The following is a 14,063-nucleotide window of genomic DNA, read 5'->3' on the forward strand; positions in this document are numbered from 1 at the left end:
ATTTTTTACCCAAATCGCCCCGAAATATTTCTAAGAATAGATTCCAATAGATAAACCCAAAGATTTTTGATATCTTAGCATTAAAAAATTTAATTATATACAACCTTGTCAAAATATCGCGCATTAACGCACAGAAGATAGCGCTTCCCAAGCCCTGTACGACGGATTGGTGTACCTAGCGCGCAACGCTTCTATGAATGACGTCATCATCGACTATTTAAAGAACGGACTTGGCCCGATACGCTCAGTTCCCTGTTGAACGGCTGGCGAAGCAGATCGGCGACCGCTCCAACTGCTTCCTAAATTCCGCTGTAATGTTGCCAGTAAATTTTTGGTTTAACTTTGCGCTTGAAATTAAGTAATGTAGTGGTAGTAATAAGCTTCCCATTTTGGTTTAAACGCAAGGACAGTTTTCAAAACAGAATTTGATTAATTAGTTTAGCTCATCTCAGCAATTTTATCAATTCTGTAATTTAAAAGGAATTTTACGGAACTTGGTGAATTTGGCTCCACTTGCAACTGGTATAATCAACTGCACAAAGTGTTGCATAACGCAGGGCTGTTTTTTGGAACAAAATCATTCAGCCCTTCGCTATGCAAAATCATGATATTATGACATATGGGCTAAGCGCGGCCGTTCCTTTCAATCGGGAAAGGCCGCGTGGAATTTTGGTGAAACGCGCTAATAGTGTCGTGGTGGTACTAGTTGTCTCTTTCGCTCTACCCATCATCATCATCAGCGTTGACTCATTTTGCATTGTGCGCTTGGGTTCAATGTTTGGGGCGAATGTGTTGTTAGGTAGGGGAACTGGCGGTAAAATGAACACGTTAATACCATGTTCACACTACAGAGTTAAAACATGTTATAATAATTAGCAACAAGAAAAAATGTCATCAAGATAGCGTTAAAACACGTTTTAACTCGTAGTGTGAACGTTGTATAAGCAGTCATTATTTTCTAACTAATAAGTGAATGAGATATTACGATCACCTTATATGTTTCTTGTTAGACATGTTTTGTACATATTTGGTAAAAATACTTCGTCATAAACACATTTTTTCAAACATGATTTTTGATTTCTAAACATGTCCAAAAATGAGACATGTTTATAGCGAGTGGGTAAAATGAACATGTGGCGGTGGTAAAATGAACAGCTTCTGGTGACCTGCAAAATGTCCTGTATGTATGCAATGCGCAGCGTTCGAAAGCATTTTCCGATCAATGCTAATATCCCAACAAATCATGAGCTTTGCATACACACAGGGCATTTTTCAGGCAAAAAAAAATTGTGACGTAAGAATTGAATTTTCATGACGTAATATTAACCATTTTACAATCCTGTGGCATCGAAACACATCTACAAACTTGGGGTTATCCATGGGTGTTTGAACTTTTAGTATCTGTTTGAGAGCAACTAGAAAGCTTGTACTAAACATGAGATGTGATTATATTGTCTAAAATTTGATTTTTCTTCACCGGTCCTGGTGTTTTTCCCACACACTAAGTACTAAGAAAATAAATATTTTACATTAAGTAGTATAGTCCTACGTCTATAGTTCGTGCAACCCCATAGGGCTGCCCCTTGTAGTTTTTTATTTTATATTTATTTTTTTTACATACCTAAAAGCATACTGCACAACGTGGAAAAATAAGGAAGCTGTCGCAAATTGCTAAAGACTTTTTTCATGGATGCAAAATGGTGATATTTAAGGGGTTGTTAATAATTTTTCATTATACGAGAGTCGTTCAATAAGTCCTTAGGAAAAAATGGAAACACTTTTTTGGAAATTTTCTTTTTTCTCCCAACCTTTCAGCTCCCCCAAAAAATTTATCCCGTCCAAAAAAGGGATTTTGGAAGTTCTGCCAAATACTTATCCCTTTGAGCAATGACTTCCGCCTTGGAATCCAGGTTTCATCCACAGTGACATATCGACGAAGCAAATCGGTAGGATTGCGATGGAAGAGCGTGAACATAACCCCTACACGATTGAGGTTATTCTCCTCCGAGAGCAAACCGCGGCACCCATCTTGCTGTATTTTTTTCACAGGCTATTATTCATGTAGAATTGAAGCGACTGTATCTTGTAATATGCCTGTGGCCTCAACTAATTCCTGCACTTTGATTCGCCGATCGCTCAAAATCAGATCGTGGATTTTATGGATGATTTCAGGAGTAGGCACCTCACCTAGGCGTCCTCAACGATGTTCATCTTTTGTGGCTGAACGACCACGTTTAAATTCATTCACCCAATAGTAAACCGTCGCAAACATAGGTGCGGATGGGCCATTAACTGCATCCAACTTGGCTCTGATTTATTCCAGGCTTAAGCCTTTCCAAAGGAGATGTTTGGTGACAGCCCTGAACTCGCTTTTTTCCATTGTTATAAATAAACAAATGTTGTGGACTTTAATCGGCGATAGAAATTTTGAAATTTTGACAGCTTTTCTATCGATAGTGCTAATAACAAAAAATCTTTACCGACACTATGAACGCCACCTCTCGGATTTTCTAAGGGCTTATTGAATATCCAGAAATCTCGATGATGACTGTATTAAATAAGACAATGTTATAAGAAACGTAGTTGAACACAACAATTTGTATAACATCAGGTTAAAAAATAAGCGAAAGCTTTAAAAATACCATTTGTTTAAGATTTTATTCCAAATTTGAACGATAAAAAAGTTAAGGTTTGCGGCAAGATCCGGCAAAGTTGCTAAAGCAATATTATAAAACAAGATTCCGGCTTTCCTAAAAACATTCAAACTCTTCCGATCTTGTCCGTTCCACAAATTTCAAGCGCTTTGAAGATATTGATTTTTTACTAATTTGAGATACACCAAAATGATGTACTGCCCTTGTATGCAAAAGCCACTTTGGTCAAATTTCACTGTTTCGTATTTTTAAATTCGCTACGAAAATTCGCACCATCTTTCAGTGCAGGCGACTTCAAATAAAAATAATAAATGACTTTTAAAACGCGAAAAACAAAGTGACGCATGCTTTAAACCGTACCATGCAAGACAAAACTTGATTTCCTGACAAATATACTCAATGGCGTTTACGCCACTTTTGCATACAAGGGCAGTGTTCGGTACAAGTAGGTGGAAAACTATTTTAGGAAGTAATTTCTGTTCAATTAAAATAAATCGGAGACTAGATTGTAGGTACGAGCCAAGATTAAAATTGATCGTTCACCACCAATCAACTGTTTATGTAACTGGCAAAACAAATATACTCACAAAGGTCATCTCGAAATTAAATGTTTTCGAAAGGATACAGAAAATTGACCTCTGCACTGATAGGATAGATGCCAAATTGTTCCAAAAACTAGTCATTGTCTATTTTTAGTTCATATTAAGGCATAATAACAGCAATAGCAGCAATAAAAAAATTGGCCAGGATTCGACCCCAGTTACTCATCTGTGCCATATACATTGATGTGAGCCACAAGTACAGAACTTTAAAAGGTACAGATTTATCGATCCGCACACGTTTTTTAGAAAAAAAAAACAAATTGGAACAGGTTTAAAGTAAGCATAATTTGGAAAACGTAGTTTATACGACATCAGTTAAATCAACAAACAACGGCAGTACGTACCTGATCAGAATTTATCGTCTGTTCGGAAAACATTATAGAGGTTTTGGGAAAAAATTCAAAACGTGCTCGAGCAAGCAAGCACCCGAAACTTAGCGCTTTTCATCTGTTAACACTGACTTCCATTCCGTTAAACGAGCACTATTTTTGAAGTATGCAGATTTTGAGATCATCTGATTTTTAGACTTCACGCGGTTTCAGATATCGTTGATAAATAATATAAAAATTAGAGGGCCAACACGACTGCCTTGCGAGACCCAGTTGGGCGTATTGGATGTGCCTGACAACGTGTTTCTATGCTCATGAATGCGCAGCGATCGCAGAGATAGGATTGCGCTCAGTTAGTCAGCCACTCAGTCTCCCGTAATATTTCGCCTAGAGCCAAAAACAAAAGTTTTTTCGATTAGAAAGGTAGAAAGCGACGTACGTAGGATTTTTAAGATATTTAAATTCCCCACGAAATGGCATATTTTTAATAGAAAAACGCTGAAAATGACATAAATCGACACCAAAAATCCTGCGCACGTCACTGCACAATGGGGCAGGAATGAATATTAGCAAAATAAAACCTCTAGCGATGTAGGAGTGGATTTTTTTAATAGCTAAGCAAATAATCTTGGTTTTATCTGCGTCTTATTATGATAATGTAAATTGGTTTGGATTTTCACCGCTTAGGTGGTGCTGCAATGTTGACTTTTTATTTCGCATCCTAGACATTTTGTGATTTTATAATTATCGCCATAACTTTGTTAGTTGAAGACATACAGCTTAACTATCTTCAACAACTTGTCGTAGTTCTGAACCTTTTAAAACTTTGCCGAAGACGCCAAACCTCTAGGATGCGAAATGAAAAGTTAACTTTGCAGTGCCACCTATGCGGTGAAAATCTAAACGAATTTACGATATTATAATAAGACGCAGATAAAACCAAGATGTTTTGCTGGACGTAGTAACTATAAAAACGAGAAAAAGCAATTTTGACTACACTGTGAAAATTTCAGAACGATAGAAAATCGTTTGCTCGAGTTATATTACCGGCTACCGCAAAAAATGTGGTTTCGAGAAAAAAAAAGCTGCTAAAGTTTTCAGTACACTCAGTAATGATGACGATTTTCCCTAAAAAAGCATCTATTGATAGCTTTAGGCTGGTTTTTTGGCATTGGGATTAGCAGTAATGATGCAAATCAAAATTCTTTGTTCAATCACTAGCTATTGTGAGTCCAACGGTATCCGAAATATGTTGGTCACTGCGAGGTCACTTTTGGAAAAAGTCGGAATCGAAATAATCGCATTGAGGTAGCGTGTTATCAAGGGTTGCAATTTCAATTCTAGTTCTCCGATCGCCATGAAAATTTTAATAAGCGCTATTAAGGATATATACTTCAAATATACGCAATATTTTTATTTTTTATTATTTTTGGGCTTACACAACATAAATATATTCCATTAATAATGCATTGAATGAAAAAATTGAATATTTTATTCACAAAGCTTTAGTAATAAGTCTATTGTCCGCCTATGTTAATTTTGGGGCTTTACTTTTGATTTGTCCCACGCTAATTTGATCGATATAATGCCCGAAGAGAGTGGAAAGAGTTATAAGAAATTTCTCATCACACTGTTAGGTGAATTAAAAGCGTTTTTATTAAAAAAAAAGCTATGTACCATTAAATGATTGGTAAACTTACGCGCGATAAATGTCGCGTCTGTGGCTCTGAAAGTGGAACATCAAAGCATGTTCTCTGGGAATGTCGTGCATTGGTACGACAAATCTACCGTTGTTACCTTGGGAATTATGTGAAGGAGTACTGCGCAAAATTTCAAAACTGTTATTCGCTCAATTTTCAATATATTGCAATGCAAATTCTGGGAATAACGTCAAATGTTGCATGGAAATAGAATGAATATATCAGCACTCTCTTTATAGTAAAAACAATATTGAAAATGCCGTTTTAAAAATGAGTTTTACCTTGCCCTTAAAATTTTATTCTTTTTGGACGATTTTATTATTTTAAATGAGAAAAGCCTGTTTTACGTATACACAAACTTGTCAATTGGTTACGGATTAACCGATTTAAAAAACAGACAACAAAAATTCAGTAGTACAAATCTGACAACAGAATTTTGGCCACTTTTTCTTGTTCAAATCCTCCTATGTGCAGTGCGACATCGAGCAAAAAAAGCTTTCGGTTCAACACATGGAGGACAATTATCAGCATTTAGGCGTAAAAAGTCGCCAGGAACAGAATGAGAAACTATAAGAAATCAATCACGTGGAAACGTTTAAATTTTTCATCAAAATCACTCAAAAATATTAAATTAAAAAATTTTGGATAAAAAACTTCTAACAGGAAAGGCCTTTCGATATAAAAAAACAGAAAAATCTAACCTAGAATCGTACTCACCTTCCCGATTGACCGCCTCCACCTCGTTATCGTCCGATCGGATGTCCACCTGTGAAAAGTCATCGGAAATAATTACTCGTGAGGTGTACCGAAGGTTGCTTGGATTAGTGCTGGCGTTAGTAGCCGCCCTCGATCCATTTCGACTGCTGTAGTTGTTGTTTCTATGATTTGCTGAGCGTTTACACTGTCGCTGATAATCGGATTTGTTATTGCTATTGTTATTGTTACGATCCGTTCGCGAAGGCGGAACAACGTTTGAACTTTCCCGCTGAATCGGTCGGCGCGAATCTGTCTGGGTAGCCGCCGTCGAGAAAATGCGATGCACCCGAATCGGTTCACCAGCGGTTGCCGGTGGTTTTTGGTAACTTTGGTTGCGGTAATGATGACCGAGTTGGTGGCGGTGGTCATTATGAAGATGATGACAATGATGATGATAGCACTGAAGCGGCGGCTGACATGTCGACGGCGGTAAAACTATCAATATCACCACCATTCGAATGGGTGGTGTGACATTGAAGGATGGCGGCTTGGTTGCTTCGGACGGGTAACCACGGCGACGTAAATTGTTTTACTGAACACCTGATAGAGTGGGTTGTGGATTAGGGGTTTGGGTGACGGTGTACGAGTTTGTTTTTTTTCGGTGATGTGCTGCTGTGAAACCACGGGAATTGATTGATCGTTTTGCGAAGTGGAAGTCGACCTACAGTACGCTAATCAATTACTATATGGCAACAGCAATTGTTGGCGTTTCCTTTCGAATATTCCACGGCTACATTTAGACAGTTGTTGATTTTGATTGGCTAATTTTGTAATTAAAATTCCGCGCGGCATTCATTTTTTGAGCGTTTATGATTATTGACGACGTGAAACTTTATGGATTTGGCCGTCGGATGTTGGCAATAAACTTGAACTCGAGTTAAATAATCGATATCGATATATGAAATTGCTTGCTTTCAACTTTGAAGCCATCTTTAATTAGTTAAAGCTAATCCTTTGTTGTTGAAAAAATGACGTAAATTCTCCAACCAACGTAGGAATAAGGTCACACCCAGCCATCGAAAACCTAAACGACGTAAGAATTTACCGAGCCGACAAACGAGGGAGGGCGTTACAGTAGTTGTCATAAATATTCGCCTGAACTATGCACTTGTCGGCAAAACAGTTCCCGGCAGCGACTGTCACCAACAACAATCGGGACAAATAAAAAAAAAAGTAATAACCATAATAATATAGCACGTTTCGTTTACAAACGAAACCCTAACCTAACCTAACCTATAAGCTGTCTCTATAAGCTAAGCGCATAGAAGGACACCAGCAAAGCCGAATCGATGCACTTGCAGAACCACTCCCTCTCGCTCTCTCGAGCGACGCGTTTGCCTAGCGGGCGGGTGGTCGGCATGGTGATCTTTTCCCATGGCATACTGCGCCACACCGTCACGCTGAACAATTTTGCAGGCAACCGCGGTCGGTCGAAGATGGGGGACCAGGGCGGGAGTTTGGAAGAAAATTACAGATCGCGTCGTTCTACTGCAGCATAAACTGTCAAACCCAGCTGCTGGAGGGGAGAAAGGCGCACCTCTAGCCTATATTCAATCGAAGCCGTCCAAATTAATCATGGGTGTCTTTCGCGAGCAGTGGAGGTACAGTAGAGCATGAGAGCAAATCCCAGTTTCAGGCGGTCTGACAACAGAGTACAAATCATGGGTGCTATTTTCCACCCGTTCACGATTTGTTTCTCACCGTTAACAGTGAACAGGTTATAGGTATTTTGTTCGGTTGAGATCCGACCTAACCGGTACAGCAGCAGGTACTTCGCGTGAATCATGCTGGGTTGCTACGATGGAATTAGCACTCCACTCTTGGCATGAGTATTTTCAGTATTGAGTCACTTTTATCAATGAAATTAAGTTTGATAGTGTATTTCAATTCGTGCCACAGTAGGTTCGCTCTAAATTTACAGACTGACTTTAAAAAAACTTGCTTGGCAAGCGATTCACAGCTGTGGATAGAAGAGTGTGAATTTTTTGTGGAATCAGGAAACATAAATTAGCCCATTTGTAACCCACACCATTCTGAGATCTGATTCTGAGATAGCACAAGGAAAAATTATTCTGGCTTGAAATAATGAGCTGTCACTAATTTGGAATATTTGTAACCTCAATTGGACGGAATAGTGAAATGGAGATGTCGCTTAATTTGAAATTGGGTAATAACTCAGTTTGAAAATCGGTTAAAAATTCAATTCAAACCTTGGCGATAAAACGATTCTAGTTTGAAAATAAAAAACTTTTAGAGATTTAAAAAACATAACTAGTTTGGCAAGCGATATGCACTTGTCACGCAACAGCAAAAATGGAACCATAAACCAACATACGCATAATGATGCTCGAACTTTCTATGAGAGAGCTTGTTTAGTTGCGGATTCGAGTTGTAGACCAACGAACAACGCTGACAAATAAAGTGAATTGAAGAACGACTATCATGATAGGAAATGTCACGAAAATAGAAAGGATTTTTTTACCGCGTGACTAATAGTGGCAATACCCTACTCCACAGACAAATGCACCAGCCAATTTAACGAATAGAGAGATTTTATGACTCCAAACTCTATTGAACAGTCAATATAACAATATTTTTCTTCAAATCCTTTCTTTTCTTCTTTACAGCATGAGCTGTTCTTCATAAAAAACATTAAAATGATCGATAATATCTTACTCAACCCAAACAGTGATTCGCATTCTGGAAACTCTGATTGCGATGAGTGTCTAGATTTGAATCAGCAACATCTCAAGAATGATGCAGCGATGGCGACAAGAATCACAGATAAAACTTCCACTTCTTGTTGAGAAAAATTCTCGATAACCTTAACTAGGTGGATATTTTTAGTAAAGAATTGACAAGTAGATGATGGAAATCGAAGCTTGACGCCAATTTATGATCTAAAATGGTAACTTTCACGCAACAGAAATTTTGGATTTTCAAATGGCGTCAGATATCGATCCGTCTATTGCAGGGATTATAGACAACTTTTTTTTTCCATTTTGCTTACCCAGTAGTCGCTATCTTAGGTTTCAAAGCTGTATTCAGCACGTTCGTCATCTATTTGTCAACCCCGATATATAGTTCGCAATAAGCTGTTTATTCTGAAGAGATAAATTTCACCCACATAGTGTCGTCATTCCGGTTATGTCCCTGACGTTACCCACCAATCTTTTCACACCTGAGAGTGAAACAAAGATGCTTATATGATCTATTGCTGCCAAAAGGTTTTCACAACATTCTTTGGTCTATTTGCTACGAAAATCTTTAAATTGTTTCTATCTCCTGTAATTGTAGTCTCTTCTTTCGTATTCCGCAAGTTTGAATTCTTCTGAAAAAGACCCAGCTGATGCTGAGATGGAACATGACTTCGACTTCCGTTTAAAATCATTGAAATCGGTCGAACCATATCTAATCTTTTTTCGCATCAATGATACTCCGGTAAGTATTCTAACGATTTCGAACGAGCTGACGCAGAAATATTCAGCCGTCACAGCTATCTCGAACGTTCGTCCAGAGAAGCTCAGAATAGTGATAGCCTGTCGAAAGCAAGCAAATGACATTATTGGCGAGAAGTCTTTTACGAAGCAGTACCACGTCTACATGTCCGCTCTGATAGTTGAGATCGACAGTGCTGCCACTGGTTCGAGTTGTTCATGCGTGAGCAGATTAACTGTTTCAAGGACACATTTCTCCAGTGAGTGAAGATTTTAAATGGATCGCCGCACAGGACGGGACAAAATTGTGTCATTGTCGTCGTTGTGACTGGCAGGGCCGCAACGTGCGCTTCTGGTACCTTTGGTCGAAGCACAGTTTAACGCCTCTTTGGTGTTTATATTGGCTTTCTTCTTAAGTTCAACTTTCGAACAAAAATTTTATGTGTGCAACAAAATGGCATACTCATTCTGTCTTATTTTATGACTTATTCTCACTTATTTCATAAACGAGATAAATTTTTTTGGCGCGTTCTAAACAATTGAATCACGTCGGAAGTAGTGCGAATTTTTCGTATAATTATTAGTAGCACTGAGCAAAAGAAAAAACGATTGTGGTTGGTTAGATTTTCCAGTATTCAACTGTAACGATAATATTCGCCGAATCAATTAGGAGCCGGATGTTAGTGAGATCGTTTTATGTTATTGTTTGACGCATACATAGAATTAGTTGAAATATTTTGCTTTATTTAAATGCATATCAGAATCCAAAATGTTTTTTTTTCATTCTAGAAGTGTCAATATATTACGCCCATCAAATTGTTACATGAACGTATTTTTGCGGCGCCTAATATACATGAAGGCGTTTTTAGATTGTACGTGTAAAACTAGGCATTCTTGAAATGGGCCGTTGGATGTATGATAGAGCTATTACCTTTCATCTCCTGGGCTAAAAATGTTTGAATTTTTCGATAAAAAAGGAATTTATTGATATACATAAATAGGTGTGCATAGAAGTAATGGCGGTCAGTGGGAGTTTTATTGGATGCACGTACATATGCGTATAACTTGTACTTCTTACAACACAATACAAATTACATCGCAACAACAAGAGGCGAACCAAGCAAAAGTCCTTTCTTGATCATATTTTTTTGTAAAATATGCAAAAATTAAAGATCGATTTCTTTTATTTTAAATTTTTTTTTCGAGAGTTGTCCTACTGGAGCTGTAGAGTTGTAGGTTCTCGGAAAAGCTCCCCGTCAGAATCACATACTACAATTGCAGACGAGACAGCCAATGGCGCCCACTAAAACACTGCTTTAGACCAATTGCAGCGGGCCGTGATTTTGAATAAGATATTCATTGTACTGTTCAGATATGTGCGGACGCATAGACTTCGCGATCGCGTGTATCATCGCGAAGGGCTCGAACATTTGTACGTTAGCGTTTTCAATCGCGTGTGCGTTTGTATGTCGCATGTGCTAACGTGTAAGTAACTTCGCGTGTATGAATTCTATTTTATAACCGTGTGCCTTTCGCGTGTGTTCTTGGATGATCGCGCGCGGACCGTGTACCTGATACTTAATGTTTGATGTACGGATCAGATGCTAAAATCAAGTGAAATTTTCCAAATCACTAGAGTTCCTGATCATGTCGCCATTGAAGGTGTTGTCTAATGGGTTCAAAATATACGGAGAACAAAGACGATTTCAGATTTCCACAAGCACGGGTCGCTGCCGATGCCCAAATATCGTCAAAAACGCAAGATGAACTGAGTACATCTTGAAAGGTTATTTGGTTTTCTGACCGATCTAACCGATGGTGACAAACGGTCTAGCACACTATATGCGGTGGTGCGAGTTCGAACTGAGGTAAGCTGCGTACAGTGAAACGGACTTATCACCTACGCTATAGTATTTTCATACGGTACGGTGTAATCTGACCTTCCTTGCTCACTATTCGATACAAGAAGTGTTCAATATCTTAGTTATCGCGCAAAGTTTGCTTAAAATTGCTTTTAAAGCGACAAAAAATTACTCGAATCTATCAATATAATCGGTACAATTTGTTTCAATTGTAGGAATGTAAAACAGACTGACCAGGCAGAATGAAACTTGCCAAATCCGACCAAAAAGCGTCGAGTCTTCGTAAGACCTCACTTTTGGGCGCTTCCATGTGGATTTGTCCATTTACAGACTCAGATATGAGGTAGAAATTAATAGATTTCCCCATCCACAGATCGCTCGCCATACAAGGTTTTCTGGTTGGTTGGCTAAGGTTCGGTGCCTTCCAAACTTTAATCAAAATGCTGGATTGACGTTTGAACTGGTTCAATAGTCATGCAGTGTCCAATTTTCTGTCGCTCGGATGTCCTTTAACGTGTTGATCTCGTGGGATAAGACAAATATTTTTTGAAATTTAGTCTAATGAATGATTTTATGTTCATCCTAAGTGCGGGACCCCGAGGTTAGACTTCTGGACGCGACCGTTTCATGATCGCGGCGAGTGGTGAGTTAATGCTTGCGCGTTTGTAAGTTTATAGATGCTACAATGTCTACTTAACCAGCGGGAAGTCTTAATGTTGGCGAAATCGCAGGCGTAAGTATGTGTAGATTATTGCAATTGCATGGTCGCGTTTGTTACCAGGTTTGTGCTATCGCGAAGGCCACGAGCGTTAGCACGTTTGTAAGTATATTCGTTTAGATAGAGTATAGTATAGAAATAATAATAAAAGGAATCATAACATGCCCAATAAAGAAAAAAGATGCAAAGAGATTGATTAGAAGTGTACAAAATTGATTGATACTATTTTGATACACACGAGTAACGAATAAGCAGGATAATAGAAGTACAAAAGAAACAGACCAATGAAATAGAAGATAAAAACACATGTTACTGCATCCATTCCTTGACCCAACTGTCACAAATACTCAGACGAATACATACACAGATAGACATACGACTAACACATAACAATTGTACACTAGTACTAAAAACTACAATTATTACAAAACGACAACTAATAGGTTTCTACGTATGTATTTAATAATTCAATTTGATTTATTTAAAGCAAACCGCAGATGTGGCAAATATTCAGTTCCTTATCACATCTGAGACCATTAACGGAAAACTTACATGGGACCCTCCAAAAGCAATATCGGCGCTTCTTGAGGTCTCTAGAAGTCTCGATACTGTTTCAGTCGGATTTCGCATCTTTCACGCATCTTAGACTGACACAGAACCAATAATGTTATTTTTGAAGTATACTTCGCCACATTAAAAAATGTTTCGTCCGTCATGAAGGTAAACCTTCGTAATAACCCAAAAAAGTTTAAAAAAGGCCCTTGTGAAAGGTGATGGAAACTCTCTACACTAATCGACTCTACCTTTACTCTAAATTTGCCACAAAAAAGTTATGCATTTCCAAAGAAAAACGCCCACAGAAACAGTGATTTTTTTATGTTTTATAGTCAATTGCTTAGAAATCCTTACAAGGTCCGGATTCTTCTTTTTGTAGGCTGGTCCAACTGGAGCAGTAGAGCTGGATTCTCGAAAGGCCAGTCACTACCATTGCAGATGAGATGGAAAATGTCACAGCCTAAAACACTTGTTAGGGTCAAGCGCGGCCCACAGATTCTGATTGTGATATTAAGTGTACGGGGGTTATATGTTCGCGTTTGAGACCTCGTTTATAAATTTATAAGTGCTAAAGCATTCGCTGAATCACAGGGGTGTTTTCACATTTACTAGATCGTGGGCCTAAGGGGGGGTGCGTGGATGATCGCGAAGGATCCGAGCGTTTGTATGTTAACGTGTATAACCGTGTGGCTATTTTTATATTCACTGCAAGTTGGGAGATTTAACACGACAGATCTCAAAAAGAAAATAGAAGCGCTCTACGAGATCATTAAAGGCAAGAACAAAGTCCGCGCTAGGACAAAGCAACTAGTGACGGGAATCGCGAGATGAGAATGCTGAAAAATCACTTATCGAGACCAAGGCGAAAGTATCATCCGAGGAAGCATAAACAATGTCGAACCCGAAAATGTAGCAGGAGATGTCTGAGTCTCCTCGGGATAACATTGAACGTATTGAACGAACATTAAATATTCTAAAATAACTCAATCACCTTACCCACCTCAATCTTCAGCTAACTTCCGCCTTTAAGTAAACACAAAACCTGTTGAGTCCACCCGTGCTTCAGAAATACCTACAGAAGAATGTTATCAGATGCTTTAGTGATAAAGGAGCATCAATGTACATCCGAAATATGAAACGTATGTGCCTAAAGGTTCATTGCCTGACCACCCCCCCCCCCCCACCCCCACAAATTTGAGTTTTCGTCGCACTCAAACATAAGTATAGCACCATTTTCAGGCCATTTTATTGGTTAGATGGGTTCCTAGGAACGATGCAAAGATGCTGATGCCAATTTATACGCATTCCATCGATTGTAGGCCGAGGAATTAGTACTGCACTCTCCCTAATAGGGCCAAAATAGACCCTACCTACAAACCCAAAAGCAATTTTGACATGAGAATTATCAGCCCAACGCACACACAAGCATTAAAATAAAGATTTTTTCTCG

The 14,063-nt window shown here is 38.6% G+C and overlaps 1 protein-coding gene across 3 annotated transcripts in view; it reads right to left on the minus strand.

The window, feature by feature from the left end:
• LOC131689633 (uncharacterized) overlaps positions 1 to 14,063 on the minus strand; it is a 197,564-nt gene that overhangs the window by 97,726 nt on the left and 85,775 nt on the right. For 2 of the 3 annotated variants that reach the window (XM_058974867.1, XM_058974876.1), the window contains exon 2: positions 6,003 to 6,581. In XM_058974867.1, the coding sequence (XP_058830850.1) occupies positions 6,003 to 6,495 (493 nt within the window). In that variant the 5' untranslated portion in view covers positions 6,496 to 6,581. The remainder of the gene's footprint in view (positions 1 to 6,002; positions 6,582 to 14,063) is intronic. The other variant, XM_058974884.1, reaches the window with a different exon arrangement.

The sequence above is a fragment of the Topomyia yanbarensis genome, chromosome 1 (assembly GCF_030247195.1).
Source record: "Topomyia yanbarensis strain Yona2022 chromosome 1, ASM3024719v1, whole genome shotgun sequence".
NCBI lineage: Eukaryota > Metazoa > Arthropoda > Insecta > Diptera > Culicidae > Topomyia > Topomyia yanbarensis.